The 16,331-nt window shown below is 44.3% G+C and overlaps 1 protein-coding gene and 1 pseudogene across 1 annotated transcript; one reads left to right on the top strand and one right to left on the bottom strand.

Annotated features, from left to right (window-relative positions):
* Positions 1-7,230: 7,230 nt before the first annotated feature.
* Positions 7,231-11,222, top strand: LOC101758834 (disease resistance protein RPM1). The gene is made up of 3 exons (XM_022827754.1): positions 7,231-8,478; positions 9,291-11,140; positions 11,173-11,222. Exons 1-3 carry the CDS (start codon positions 7,625-7,627, stop codon positions 11,220-11,222), a joined length of 2,754 nt encoding a protein of 917 aa, XP_022683489.1. The 5' UTR covers positions 7,231-7,624.
* Positions 11,223-13,102: 1,880 nt separating this feature from the next.
* On the bottom strand, positions 13,103-14,395 carry LOC101780737 (annotated as a pseudogene).
* Positions 14,396-16,331: the final 1,936 nt, after the last annotated feature.

The following is a 16,331-nucleotide window of genomic DNA, read 5'->3' as shown; positions in this document are numbered from 1 at the left end:
AAAATCCACAAAATCTAGATAATTCATTTAAGCCACGAAAAATACTCTGAAAATCTTAAAAATTCTAGGAAAATTCCTAGAGATAGATTGGGACACGAGGAATCCAAATAAATATTCGGAGCTCGTGAAAAGGGGTTTTAAAGCCTTCAAGAAATTGGATTGAGCTCAATCTCGGAAGAACCTCATCAATATCTAAATGCATTTTTAAAACTTTTTTCACTCAAGAGACACCAAGATCATCGGCATGAATGCAACTCACACAAAATAACACTACTTAATTTAGAAAAACCACCAATTGCTTTTCCTATACTATATTTTCTGTAAAGAAAATAAATGTTGGAAAAATTTTAAAATTATAAGAAAATTTATTGTTCAATTGTTCTTTCTAATCACATCCTGAAATCCCAAAATTTCAGGGTGTGACAGGCTGGCCGACGAGGCCCTGCTGCAGGTGGGGGAGCAGCCCCCGGTGAGGCGCCGTGGCCTAGAGCGGACGCCATAGAAGCGGCAGTGCCCCCCCCCCCCCCCAGACACGGCGGCCGCTTCACCCATGCCCGCTCGATGCGGCCGCCGCAAGCCGCCACGCCCCAGCACGCAGTCGCTGCAGCCCGCTGCCAGCAACCCCACAGCCCCTGCAGCATCAGTGGAGTCATCGGCGCAGCCCCGAGCCACAGCATCAGTCGCGACGTCAGTCGTGCGGCCGCAGGACGTGGCCATGGCCTCAAGCCCCTCGACGGAGGCGACGCCGGAGCAGCTCCGTGGGTAGCACCCACGACAGGTGCGGCGGGAGGGAGGCGGCCCGGAGCAGCGCGGCGAGGCGCGAGGAAGGGCACGACGCCCGCTCCCAGTCTCGCAGGTCCAGAAACCGTCGCTGCCACCACCCCAAGCTGCGGGGGCCACCTCGACGATGGGAGGAAGACGGGCCCCCGAGCCTGGGAGAGTGCAGATCTAGGCCTCGAGGCTGCATATCCAGCGAAGGACGACTAGCGGCCGGTAGCTTCGGCAACCAGCGGCAGTGATCGAGATGACCTAGGTCGGGGATGAGAGGAGAGCAGGGGAGCGAAGGAGAAAGAAGAGGGGTGGTGCCATCACCGAGGAGATCCAGTTGTCACTAGCCTTCTCCGACTGGATCCGACGGTCTGGACGCCACCTCCGGCCACTGCCAAGCTGGTGGAGTTCCTCCGCTGCCCATCGCACCCGGCCGCTGCCCATCGGTCAAGATGTCACCATGAGCAAAGATGGCCCAGTCACCACTATCCTCGAAGCTCGTTGTGGCAGAACCACCCAAATTAACCCAGCTAAAGTGTGCTCAACATCGCCTCAAATCCAAATAGATACTTTAATCGAATTAAGATGGTAGTCTGTCGAGTTTCACCCGATACAACCACGTGTTTCAGATCAAAACAAGCATACCAAGCTCGCATGAAGACGAGTCCAGAAATTACAATAATCCAGATAACATATTACAGGTCCCAAATTAAGTTATAACCAACCAAGAGTTCAAATGCATAAAGGAGTGGTTCAGAGTTCAACAGCAGCAGAAAATAACAATAGTTCTAACGTCGATACATAATACCATAGTGAAGCCTGCCATGATATCAATCACCACGATCCTCACCGATCGAGGATGGGTCCCACTCAACCGTCCATCCCGGAGGGATTTGGGACACCCAAGTCACACTAGCAACCTAGTCATTCACATCCATATTATCTGAAAAACATAGCCACAAGTAAGGCTGAGTATACTTAATACTCCGTAAGACTTACCCATCAGGTGGTATCTAATCCACCGACTCCTAGACATGCAAGGTTTTTTGGCTGAGGGGTTTGTTTTGCCAAAAGCTTCTAAAGTGGATCCTTACTTTCAAGTTTTAGCATCAAGTTCAAGTTGATTAACCATTCTAGGTAAGCACCTATTCTAAGCAAGCATGGTAGAACAAGTAATTTAATCAACAATCAATATTAAGCATCATCATTATTCATCTTCTTACTCAATGTAGGAAAAGAGGTCAAGCAGTCCCAAATTGTGAGAAGCAAACAATTCGAATTGGATTTCTTAACCTTGCAAGGTGGACCTAAACACACGACATATGCTATTACTGCGATGGGTTCGCATATATCAACGGTTCCCGTCAATTCGCGGTGTTTGTCCAGAGCCCAATTCCCTTGGATACAATGCCCCACGGTCCCGGAACGACGTTGTACCATGCCTGCACATGTACCCACATGAGGTTGCATGGGAACCCAGTTCCAGAGAGAGTGGGGTAAAGGTCCACACTAGTTCAATCAAGTACTAGGCTTACTGATTCCCCATACTCTCAGCATATGTTTAGCACGTTCAAAAACTTGACAAAGACTCCCACACGTTTCAACCTTAGCAGTTTTTCCTCTATACAGATGGGGCATCCACCAGTTCCAAAACATATTACCAAGCCCCGCCTGTCAACCTTATGATTCCAACATAAGTAAATAGGCAACTCCTATAGCTCGCGAGTGATAGGAAAACACTCAACTTTTACCATGTCCCTATTTAGCATAGCAACTACTCGACTTATCATGCTAGTATTCAAGTCATGGGTACTAGAAGCATGCAACTAAGGTTTCAAGCAACTCCTATGAACTTAATGCACAAACATAAGTAACATAAGTATTGCATAATTTGGAAACTAGGGTTAGGCTCCGAGGCTTGCGTTCTTGTACTACACTAGCCTGTGGCTCTTCCGAAGCTTGGCTCGGGTCTTGCGTGGCCTCGATCAAGTTCACTGCAGCATCCGAGTGTTCCTCTTCAGCTTCCGAAACCAACTCTTACGTACCGTTAGTGATATTAGCTTCTACACGAGATGCATATGCATAAGATTTACTAGACAAGATTTTAACCCTTTCTTTCTTTTCAGCCACATTCACCTAGACAAGATTTTAAACTTTTATGTCTTAGTAAAGTAAGGTGTGTTGCGATTTAGAACTCATGCTTGACTTGATGGTGATTGTGTACACATATAAGGTTTTAACAACTAAGACTTCACAAAGAAGGACGGGGTCATTTTGGGGTTGCTCAACATTCGTTTGGAAAGTCATCCTGTTTCTAAATTTTAAACCAACACAACTTAGCATTTAAGCATTTAGACTTAAAATAGTGAGATAATCATTTAAACCAGTAGTATAAATTACATATCTAGAACAAGCATGTCGAGAGTGAACTAACATAAGTGGTTTCGCATTTTTCTCATTTTTCTAGGATTTATAAGGCATTTATTGGCTTTTACACAAAATAAATCCTATAGTGAAATATATAATAGTGACATGTCCAAAATTATTTTTTAGTGAAACTAGACAGCATCTGGAGTCCAACAAAATTGGTTTTGCATTTTTAGCATTTTTCTACAATTTCCTACACCTTTTCAAAGTTTCAGCCCTTTTATTCCATTTTAAAATAGAAAGGTTAAATACGTTTACAGAGGGGTCCTCCTAACTTTTAAACATTCATAGAAAGGCCCTGCCATTTTATGGTTTAGACCCTACAAAGACTTGGAGGCTTGCAATATGCCCCTTGGCTTCTCCGGCAGCTTGCTGGCGAAATCCTGACGAAGTCCAGCGGGGAGGGGGTGAAAGAACGGCACAGGTGTGGTCAGCAGCTCACCGAAATCGGTGCGTTGTGGAGGTCGAGGGCGAAGGGTGACCGGCGGTGGCTAGCGACAGTGAGCTTCAGGCGCGGTGGAGGGGGTTCCTGCTCCAGCACCGGTGGTGACGGGGATGGCCGGGAAATTGCTCGAGGAGCTGCAGGGGTGCACGGGAGGGCGACTAGGTGGCTTAGAGCAACTCCAAGAGGCTGCTAATCTTACCCCCAATACCTTTTTTAGGAAAAAAGAGAGAAAAAATAAACTCCAACAATCCACCTAAACCTTCCCCAATTTTTTAGCGACGCTAAAAAACAGTCTGCCACCGCGTATATTTTAGCGTTGACGTTCCTCCCCCAATCCTGATTCCCGCACGCCCGCGCGTCCCTTCCGATGGGCCCAATACGATGACGTGGCTTGTGTTTGAAATATTGGGGGCTATTTATTAGCGATCTGCTGTGGACTGATATGTTTTTGGGGGAAATTTTTGTTAGGAGAACCCCCAATATATAGTTTTGGGGAAGAATTTTTTAGGATACTCTTGGAGTTGCTCTTAGAAGGCAGCGGGGAGGCCCGGAGGGGATGGCTCCACGACGAGGGTGCGGCGGCAGTGCTCCGGTGTGGCGGTTATGGCGGGGCAGCGCCGACGAGGGGTGGGGAGTGCCTTTTATAGCGGCAGAGGGGTATGGGGCGGTTCAGCAAGTGCCGAGGGCGAGCTAGGGTCCACCGGGGAGCACGGGGAGGCCGGCGACTCGCGGAGCAGGCCGGGACGCTCGGCGGTTGGCCGCGGTGGTGCTGGGGCGTGGGCGCGCGGCTGGTGAGTGGCAGGGAGTGATCTTTACCATGGGCATCTGGTCTGTCTCGTGTGCAGAGTGGCTGGGAGGCATGCTCGTGCTGTCATTTCGCTGGCAGGCATTGGCCGGGTGGTGGAGGCCAACGGCGAGCAGCGACGTGGCAGCGGGCATCTGCCGGAGGGCATGGCGCGCGCGCTGGGCACTGGCCGGCAAAGATCAGCCGGTCGGGAGGGGGATGGCGCGGGTGCGCGATTGGGCGAGCGCCCGGGGACGTCCCGTCCCATCGCCGGCAGCGAGTGGCCGGCGCACTGCACCAAGGGGCCATCGCGACGTGGCGTGCCGCAACACGTCGTGCGCGATCACGTGCATGTGCATTCGCGGTGGTGTGCATAGGCAGCATGTTTGGGGCTGATTTTCTCCAAAATTCAAATTCAAACTTCAAAAATTTCCATATATAAAAGTTGTAGTTCAAACCATACTCTTCAACTTCTACAGAAGCCTATGGGTGAAATTCTCAACCAAATTTGAGATAAAACGGTTGGAATATTGGTGGAACACCAGCTTGGCTGTTTTGAATTTCCCCTAAATTTTGCTGAATTTTGATTCAAAAATTGAAAGCCTTCCACTCAAAATCAGTGAAATCTCAAATAACAAAAGTTGTTTGTTTTCAAAAGTTCTACAACTTTTATATCGGTCAAAAGTTGACATTTTCAACACTTAGTGAATTTGAAAGGTCTTTAGAGTTTGACATTTTGAACTTGGACTGTTTTCTACTCTTTCCTCCTAAATTTTCTTGTTTTCACCTTTGGATTCTTGTTTTGCCCCTATTGACTTCCTTTCAACCTTTTTGTGGGGTTTTCAACACTTAAAAAATTAAGGTGCATTTGAAATTTGACAAGTGGCAAATTTGAGTGTAGTGTGATTTGTTTGCTTGATTACTCTTGATTTGCTTTGCTAATTACCAGAGATGTTACACTCGCTAGGCTTCCAGCAGGCTTCTCAAGCAGCAGCAGAGGCTGGGGAAGCCTTCCGGGGAGCGGCGGCAGCGGGTGTCAGGGTTGCCACCCGAGTCGCCCGTCACGGACGACGCAGGGGCTGTTTATGACAGTGCCAGTGGTGACTCCATTATTTCAACTCTCAAGGTATGAATACTTCGCTGGACAGTGACAACTACTGCCAAGTTGATGTTGTTTTAGACTTCTCTCAGTTTCTACTAACTTCTCTTTGGCTTTTCAGGACGGGAATCACCTAAAACTTGGCATTGACTACTTGAGTCTTTGCTGGATTGGTGTCCAGTTTCCATCAGCATGTGGGACAGTGGAAGGAAGTAATCCAATTTTACAGAAGACCCCGTCAGGAGGGACATCGAAAGGGGCAGTGCATGATTTTGAATAGTTGACCTTAAGACCGGTACATTAGGCAATTGTTTCAAGAAGACCGTAAGACCAGTAGATTGGAGTCACCTAAACAGGCGCCAGTATAGCATACACCTTATGACATTTTTGCTTCGGTTGCCTGTTATTCCATTGACAAAAAAATGACAAAGGATGTCACAAGGAAAAATATACTCCTCTGTTAACAAGTATTCGATGTTTTTGAATTGCGTCAAGACATGGTTTTCACTTTTCACTAAGTAACTTTGAACATAAATTTCAAATGATAATTTGATAATAAATCTAGCTCAAGGTATAAAATATTATGAAAAAATTTATTTGACGATCGGTCGCGCAAGCCCATGAGCGCCTAACCGATGTGGCCTTCTGCGGCATGATGGGAAAAGTGGGCTGTTGTGGCCCACGCCTTTTTTTTTCCTGGTTTCACCTCTAAAAGATGTGATAATTTTTTTCTGGAGTGTCCATTTTTAATTCCGTTTGCACCACTGTATTTCTTTATGATAGGATCTACAAAATAAGATCCATATGCATATGTTTTGAAATATTTTTTTACGTATTAGCAACTTATATTGAATATATATATTAGCTACTTATGTATTAAGCATGTAGCAACTTATGTGTAAACCTCTTAACAAATTATGCACATAAATTGCAATTATGCACATAAATTGCTGAAATAATAATTTTATTGTCATATTGCTTACCCTAAAGTATCTAAATAAGTCGCCACATTACAAGCATATACTATATAAGTTGTTATACTGTTTGCACACAGTTGTTACACATCCTTTTCATATGTGGGTATATTTATCTCTATATAAATTTCCTATTGGACGAGTAGATGTACAATATAAGATTAAAGGTTGATACATAATCTCTATATTGATACATTACATGTACATAAGTTATTACACCATATCTATAAAAGTTATTTCATAGCTATACATAAGTTTAATACATAAGTTATCACACACTTTGTACATAAGTTGCTACTATATAATCAATATAAGTTGCTAGTTATATAAAATATCTTCAAAACATATCAAATATGGATCTAGTTTTGTAGATCTTATTACTAGAAACGCGACGGTACAAATGGATTTAAAAACAGATGATCGTTAACAGAGTTATGATCATTTAAAGAAAATGTGTCTACTTATTAATACCAACGTCATAGGCGAAATCAACATCGTTGTTGAGGGGCTACGCGTGAAATCAACATCGTTGTTGAGGGGCTACGCGTGAAGCACTTGATGATTTTTCAGACAGGTGCCGGCACATAATTGCTCGATGTACCCACATGTGACTGGTTAGAGGGGGGTCGCGCGTTGAGTTTTTGCGTGACAGGTCGCGTGTTATCCCGATCCAAACATTATGCACTAAATGTCATAACAAATCTAATAGTATTGCACACATGAGTGATCTAGATAGTTATTTTTACGTTCTGTAGTTATCAACAGTAAAGTTAAGAAAGACTCACTGCTCAATTTCTAAAAAAGGCATATGTACAGAAAATGGAGGGATTGTTTTGATTGCAGTTGTTAGCAGACCTGGTACGGTGTAGCAATCGCGTAGAACAAGCTGTGGTGTATTCTTAAATTCCACGACGCATAAGGTAACTTCTAGTGATTTTCTGAACCTACACGACCACGCTGACAATATTTGACCTGGTAAGCCTCTTTATTTTTTCCAGTACACGCGTTGGTAGCATGGACGAAACTTCCTGCGCATGACAAGTGCTGGGCTATAAGAGATCCAAGCGTCATTCCAGTACCCGTTACAGCAAATTTCTTGCTAACTTCTATAGAGTGCACAGGAAGAGATGGTTGGGGTGACGGCGAGTGCTCTGATGGGGGTGATGAACCCCCTCCTCGGTAGGCTCGGCAGCCTGTTGGAGAGGGAGGATGTCAACCTCCAAGGCGTCCATCGGCAGGTCATCTTTCTGCGAGAAGAACTAAGAAGCATGAGCACCACCCTAGAGATGGTGTCCGAGTCGGAGGAAGCAAGCTTGCAAGTAAAGGAGTGGATGGGTCAGTTGAGGGAGCTGTCATATGATGTCGAGGATTGCATTGACATCTTCATGCACCGCCTTGGCCATGTCGCAACCTGCAATGGGTTCATCCAGAAGATCATAAGCAAGGTCATCACTCTGAAAGCACATTATCATATCGGTATTCAGATTAATGAGCTGAAGGAACGCGTGATGGAGGTTAGTGATCGGCGCAAAAGGTATAAGATCGATCCATCCACCTTATCTCCAAAGTCAGTGGCAATCGATCCCAGGTTGCCTGCACTATATGAGGAGGCAGATAGACTCGTGGGTATAGATAGACAAATAGACAAACTTGTCCAATGGCTCAATGATGGCATTAGTTTGCACACACAGCGCAAGGTTGTTTCAATTGTGGGATTCGGGGGATTAGGCAAGACAACACTTGCTAATCAGGTCTTCCAAAAGGTTCAAAGTCAATTTAACTGCACAGCCTTTGTCTCCATGACCCGAAGCCCTAATGTCACTAAGATCCTCAGTGACACACTATTGCAGTTTCTTAAGAGTAGCCCAATTACAGAAGATCAAAATCAACACATTGCAAGGTTACAGGAAGATCTTTATCTCAAAACATTAGAATATTCACAGCTTGTGAAGATGAACAGAGATTACCTTCAAAATAAAAGGTACGTATTAATACATGAAAGAAACATGTCTTTTATGTTACAATGATCAATAGCATGCATATGCATTAGCTACATCATGACATATGAAATCTGCCTTCTCTTTACAAAGGCACTTAAAGTTCAACTAAAAACAAAATTAGACTGATTTATCAAGGAAATTTTTGAATTTGTTGCTCTGGGTGTCTCTTTGTATATACTCCATTCACTTGTGTGCATATGCACAATAAAAGTTTAAAAAAATCAAACAGGTATACATATTTTTTTCTGGATAGAAAACTTTTGGAGATAAAAATAAAAATAGGTAGTTCTCCAAAAGAAATGGCTCAATGTGCTTGAAACAAGACATATATTCAGGTTCAACTGAGTTTCCCCTAGCTTACTGCAGAATGCCCAACACTTGATAGATCAAAATACCTTTTTATAGAAGAAAGGATCAGAAAACATCATTCAGACTTGAAGACTTGGCCCCTGAAAAAATGGTTAAAGCACACCAGCATACACACTTCAAGTACTGGATTTGGCACTGCTCGACAAAGTACCTTCCAAATAATATGCACACTATTGCGAATTCCCTGTTGGCTAAGTGGCAGCATATGTTTGGGTGTTTGGATCTGTTTTTAAAGTTTAGCAGTAACATGTAGATTTTTGAAGTCTATATCATAGGATGCTCATGTATGCAAGTATGGCAATATGCAAATTTATCGAGTCCATAGTTCCTTATCTACCCTTACATCAAGTTTCCTTTATTTATTTAGTGGTTATTTTGGATTGCGATTAATGCAATGCTTCATCTTCAACAAATTGCCTGATAGGTACCTTGTCATAATTGATGATCTATGGAGCAAACAAGCTTGGAAAGAAGTACAATGTGCTTTCCCCCAAAACAATAATGCAAGTAAAATAATCACAACTACGCGAATTGAAGATGTGGCTAAATACTGCAGCATTCCACACAAAGAATACATTTACCCTATGATGCCCCTTGATAGCGATGACTCAAAAAGCTTGTTCTTGAAAAGGATCTTCTATCACAAAGATGATTGCCCTCTTGAACTGAAAGAAGTTACTGATGATATACTAAGAAAATGTCATGGCTTGCCACTAGCTATAGTTAATATTGCTAGCCTATTAGCAACTAAACCAATCTGTAAAAGGGAGTGGGAGAGGGTGCGAAATTCTCTTGGATCTGCAAATGAACAAGATCATCAGCTGGAACTTGTTAAAAGAATATTGTTTCTTAGCTATTCTGATCTACCCCACTATTTGAAGATATGTTTCTTGGATCTAAGCATATTTCCAGAAGATCATGTGATCGGGCGGTTGTGTTTAATTAGGAAATGGATAGCTGAAGGATTTATTGCAGAACAACAAGGACAACGCTTAGAGGATACTGCAGAAAACTACTTTGGTGAGCTCATCAATAGAAACATGATCGAACCAGTAGGCACTGACTACAGTGGAAGGCCAAGAGCTTGCCGGGTACATGATATAATGTTTGATCTTATTATATCATTATCAGTTAAAGAAAATTTTGTCACTATAATGGATAATCATAAGTTGACACCTTCGGTTAACAAAATTCGGCGTCTATCACTCCAGGGAAACTGTGCAGAACAAAGTCTCTGGTTAGGGGCAAACAGTTTGTCTCAAGTTCGGTCATTTACTGTATTTGGTGATGTTGGGAAGATACCATCTCTCTTGAATTTTCATATTTTACGAGTCCTAGATATACAAAATTGTCCTACACTAGAGGACAGAGACATTGAGAATATTGGAAGTTTGAGCCACTTGAGGTATATAAGTCTCTATAATAGTAATATTGGTAAGATCCCAAGCCAAATTGGAAGGCTACAACATTTGCAAACACTCGATCTCAGAGCTACAAGAATAAAAGAACTGCCAGCAACTATTGCTCAACTACACCAATTAGTGCGCCTATGTGTGCCTAATGGTGTAGGATTGCCAAATGGGATTGGTGACATGACAGCTCTAGAGGAGCTCTCGATGCTGGATGCAAGCAAAAACTCACCAGAAGTTGTGCAGCAGTTAGGAAACCTAACCAAACTGAAGGTGCTTGGGATTAAGTGGTGTGGTGATAATGCAATTAATGATGAAGGAAGCTTTAAGAAATCTTTGATCTCATCTTTCAGTAATCTAGGAGAAAGAAACCTCCACTCCCTAAGGATTGACACTACGGAACGTTGTTCTATGGATTTCTTGTTTGATTCATTGTGCCCTCGTCCATGTCATGTGCAGATGTCTAGCAACATCCCAATTTTCACTAGGCTCCCAAAGTGGATATCCTACCTCTCAGTACTCACCAACTTGGTTATTTTTATAGAAGAAGTGGGAGGTGGAGATGTAGATGTGCTCAAAGACTTGCCTGCTCTACGCTGTCTCCAAATTTTCACAACAGAATACCCGCAGGAATCGCTCACTATCAGCCCCAATGGATTCCAGTGTCTCGAGGATTTCCATTTCCGCCCTTCTATGTACATGAAAAAGAAGAAGGGAATGATGAGCCTGATATTTGAAGCAGGTGCAATGCCAAGGCTCAACCGGCTTTGGTTTAGATTTGTTGTACATGATACACTATCCACATATGGAGCCAACTTTGATTTTGGCATTAGCCTCCTTTCCTCCCTCAAATGTCTCTGGGTCAGTATTAATTGTCGGGGTTCAATGGTTTGGGAGGTGGAGGCTGCCAAGGCCACCATTACAAATGCAGCAGCTCTCCTTCCTAACTGTCCAAGGCATGAAATCCATATATTTGGGGAAGAGGAGATGGTGGAGGACGAGGAGCAGAAGGAGAACAGTGGTACTGCAGATCAACCAGATGGTGCCCCCACACGACAGAGTAAGATTCTTAAGGTTTTTGGCATTTCTTTTTCTTCATTTGAAGTTGTGTTTCAAGCACAGCTTGCTGCACCAGTATTTATTCTGTTTACTTATGTAGTTGGTTTGGGCTATGACTAAAACAGGGTGATGCCTTTGCCGTCATCCCAGTGTCATCAGTGTCTGCCCTAGTCTTGGTGGGCAAAAAGCAAACGCCATGGAAAATAGCATGCTCTCAGCAGAGTGCTCCAATCATACATTACAACGGCATATTTCAAAACCAGCAAAATTGCAGTGGAATGGATCAAATTAACGCTACACTCAGGCATTTTATAATGGTTTTGTCTAAATTAGCCTCCTCCAGCATACATTTCTTGATTGTCTTGATTACTGTAAGAAGAAACAGAGAGTAAAGTTTTCAAAAGTAGTATGTCACATGCTTTTTGATACAGCTTATGTTATCAAATTATGTTCCTGAGCTGTAAGGCAGAGAGCCTGAATAGGCAAAAACGTCCGTCATAAAGAGAAGTAATGTCACAATAAGATATTACTCTCCAGTCTCCACTGGGAAATATCACCGCTTTTATCTTTCTATTGGTACCAAATAAAGCAAGGTTTCAACAGAGGAAAAGGAAATCTTTAGCCACTGTGACTCATCATTTTAGAAGCATAGGAGCATATCTATATAAATACACGGGCCACAAAGCTATCTTAAAGCCATAGCTCAGTGGAGAATTTCTCTGTGTTGTTAAAGTGTAAAAGGAGTTCAAGTGTCATATCTCCGATTTGTCTGGTTCTGGAAAACTAAAAATGCACGGGTATCTTCAGGACAAGATGTGAACGATTAGCATTCTAGAAATTAAACGCATGCTTTGAAAGGAATGAAGCAAACCATGGTTCAGACTAGAGAGTGCAACGTTGTATAGATTCAGGCAGTAACGGGCACATGGGTTGGCCACTGCTATATATACTGAGTTATAGTCACATTACATATTATAAAGCAGAAGGGTTAGCCTCACCATTTGGTTTGCAGTTCATGGATCTGAAATGCTCCTTTATTTGTGCCTTGGCAGTCAGAACTAAGACTTATCTATTTTTCTTTTATTACATGGATTGAGAATAACCTCAATAATTTGACTCACAGCTTCTCTCTGTTCATGAATAATTGTGCCAGTTAACCAAATTTTCAGTTATCTCGCTCCTTGCCGAATGAGAGAAACAAAAGGGGCAGTAATCTTTTACAGGACGCACACATCATGGCTCAATATATCATAACTTCACTGCAGAGTAAGTAGCAAACCCGCAACAAACGGCAATAAAGGTGGTTTCAGTTTCAGACGCTCAAGTTCATATTTCAGAACTCAGAACTTCAGAAGGGTAATTCAAAAAGGAAAAGTTCAGAAGAATAGCACTCACTATTGATGGCCTGTGATTAGCCATACCGGCCTGACCGCTGCGGGTTCGCCTCCTCCGCGCTTCCTCCGCCGACCGCCGACGACGTCGGATCAGCAGGCCCCGGACTCTCGCTATTCACTCGCCGTTGACTCGTTGAGCCCCTGACCCCGCCCCCTCCGCCTCGCAGCTTCGCCCGTCGCCGTCTCGCCGAGACGCCGCCGTTATGGATAGGAAAAAAATGGGCCCTCGTTGTTCCATGTTTGGGCTAGTAGAAAGTAAGAACTTTTGAGCCCTAAATATTTCGCCATCTTGGGCCTGACAGTACAGCCCAGGTTGAACAGGCCCGGACAGGCACCCGTTTTCAGATTTTTTTTTAAAAAAAAAGTTTGCATAACTATGCTCGCCGGTTAGTTTTATATGCTCGAGAGGCTCTTCCCAGCGTTTGATTGCGGTTTCTAGCTGACAAATCGGCCCCTTTGATTGCAGGATTAGTTTGCTCGTCGGTGGCGACGACGGGAAGAGATTCACGGCCCGATCGAGCAAGAAGGGAATGTATATACTTAGCCGTGACGGGGTACTGCGGGAAGAGGTCCCGGAGCACGGCGACGAGCTGGGCGAGGTGGAGCACGGCGACGACGCAGAGATAGCGGCCGGCAGCGCCGGCGCCCTCGTAGACCAGCACGTGCGCGCGGGCAACGTCGCGGACGTCGACGTACGCGGCGACGGCGTTGGGGTAGGCCCTCTTCGTGCCCATGACGTAGCGCCCGATGTGGTGGTTGGTTAAGTTGAGGGCCTGCTGCAGCGTCGGGGCGACGGTCATGCACGGCAGCACCACCGCCAGCCGCAGCCCCAGCCTGGCGGCCTCCTCCGTCGCCGTGATCTCGGCCATCATCTTGGCACAGCAGTACCAGTTCTGCACGTAGATATATGTGTTTCACTTAATCACTTTTGATGACAATTGGAGTCATGAGACAAGAGGGAAAGGAGGCGATCGATCATCAGGCTGACTTGTGTTCGTCTGCAGAAGTCGTAGTCGCTCCAGCAGGCCTCGTTGAGGACGGCGTCGGGGCTCCGGCCGGGGTCCATGTGCGCCGCGCCGTAGGAGGTGAGCACGACGCGGCGCACGCCCTCGCCCGCCGCGGCGCAGTTCACGTACGTTCCGGGTGCCATCCACGCCCACCGGCACGACCTCAAGCGGTCGTGTGAACACGTGTCAGTTAATGTGTGATGATCTTCCTGGCGTACATCGTCAGCTTCCTTACACGATGTCAAGGGAAGAATTGAGCTCTGTGAAACCACTGACATACAGGGTCGTTGGACACCGGGGAGGCGACGTGGAAGACGCCGTGGCAGCCGCTGAACGCGGCTCGGAGGGACTCGTAGTCCAGGACATCGGCACGACACAGGGTGAGCCTCTCCTTGGCCCCCTCCAGCGCAAGCAAGTCCGCGTTCTTGCTGTCCCCTTCATATATGCAGTTATGCAGGGTTTCTAGCTGGGAAAAACGGCACCAAAGATAAAGATAAGGAAAGCAGTGAGGAAAGCGAAGATCAAGGGTTCTGTTTTGACGGCATCGTCTCTCCAGGCGGAGAATATCTGAGTTTTGGGACTTTCCAACAACTGGAAATTAAGAACCTATGGAAGAACAAGACAGTGGCGATTGACAAATATGGTACAAACCTGAGTCATTGAAGTCAAGTTTGCAATGGGATCAGGAGATAGGCCGGAAAAGCTGGAAGACATGAGCAATCTCTCTCCTTGAAAGAGAAACTACTCTCAGGGGGCACAAGAAGAAGAAAACCCGGCAGTGACAGGCCTCACTGCGGCCAATAAGTTATCATGCCCAAGCCCAACAACTGGGACTCAAATGCCCCCATGGTAGACTAGTCCAGTCAAGAAGAACCTCCCATGATTGATAATCAGATGGAACATAGTGCAATGTTAATTAGTGGAGATGCTTCACAATAACCACTACGTCAGATTTGATTTGTGCTGATACAGGCAAATTAGCATGCTGGCGGGCATGATTGGCACCCGCCAGCACAAATCTTCCTTGGGCCGGCGGGGGAGCACCCACCAGCACAGTGGCTACTGTGCTGGCGGTGGGCTTATGTTGCTCGTCAGCACAGACCTCGCCCATCTATAGCCGCGAGCATCTTCTTCCCCAGGCAACCTTCCATTTGGAGCTTGCCCGAGAGGAGCTCGGGAAAAGCTCAAAAACACCAAATCTAAGGGGGAAGGTTTTGCTCTTGATTCTTTGGAGGAGGTGGCAATATAATGTGAGTTTGTGCCATTCCAACCTTATTTTTCAACTTCTATCCATCATTTCTAGCTTCATTAGCTTGTCATCTAGATCTAAATCTAGAACTAGGAGAGCGAGAAGGGAAGAGAGAGAAAATAACTAGAAAAGGATTATTTTGTAAATAAAATTCTATGGTCATATTATAACCATTACAATGATATGTTTGTTATTTTAATGTAATATAGAATTGAGTTTGATTATATTTTTCCTATTTATTAATTATTACATCCATAGTTTTAATTAATGAAGTTGATTATCTTAATATATAATTGAGTTTGACTTTTTTCCTTCTTCTTATTAATTATTACATCCAAGGTTTAATTGAGTTTCATTTAGGGTAATATAGAATTGTTTTTTATTAAATTTCTTCCTACTTATTAGTTATTACATCCATAATTTAATTTAGTTTATAGAATAGCTCATTAAATTAGTTAATATAAAATAGAATTCTTGTCATAGGTTGTTAAAGATGGATCATAGAGCATGGATTTATAGCATACGGAGATACTCGCATACTTTCATGTTAGAGGTATCGAAGTTTGTGGCGGCTGCGAAGAAGCACACTCGTATTTGCAAGATAAAGCAAATACGTTGTCCGTGTTTTGACTGTAGCAACAATATTGTATGGGAGGATACTAATGTCATCAAGAGGTATTTGATAAAGTGATATTTTGTGGATGGATACACAATTTCGTCCCACCATGGTGAGGCAGGAGGTACTTCCAACAACACAGACATCGATATTGGTTGTGCTGAAGTGGGTGGTGATGATGCAAATGACAATGATCATGTTATGATGGATGATGATTACGACTGTGGAGATCAAAATGGTGATCAAACAGATATGCGTGTGGAACCACAGGTGGACGAGGAACGTGATGTTGATATGGAGGACATGTTGCGCCACATTGAACCGAAAGTGTTGCTAGGGAGTGCTAAAGGGTTAGAGAATTTCGAGACACTCAAGAAGGCAGCAAAGGACCGTATGTATGTGGGATCTGGGAAGGCTAAATTTGGCTAGTCAGACAATAGTTTCAATGATCTCCTTACTCTGCTGGGCAATTTGCTCTCGAAGCCTAACTTGGTGTCAAAAAAATACATACCAAGCAAAGAAGATTATCAATCCATTGAAGATACGTGTGCAAAGAATATACGCGTGCAAGAACCACTGTATATTGTATTGCGATGAGTATGTGGTATTGGAAAAGTGTCCAAATTGCGATGCTACCTGTTACAAAAGTAATGCCGATTTCTGTGAGGATCGTGCTGGTTCCTCCATCGGGAATAAGAGGAAAAAGGTTGCAAAGAAAAAGTGCTAGTGCT

Source organism: Setaria italica, chromosome VI, assembly GCF_000263155.2.
Source record: "Setaria italica strain Yugu1 chromosome VI, Setaria_italica_v2.0, whole genome shotgun sequence".
NCBI lineage: Eukaryota > Viridiplantae > Streptophyta > Magnoliopsida > Poales > Poaceae > Setaria > Setaria italica.
The sequence above is the reverse complement of the archived record's forward strand: the minus strand, read 5'-3'. Positions and strand labels throughout refer to the sequence as shown.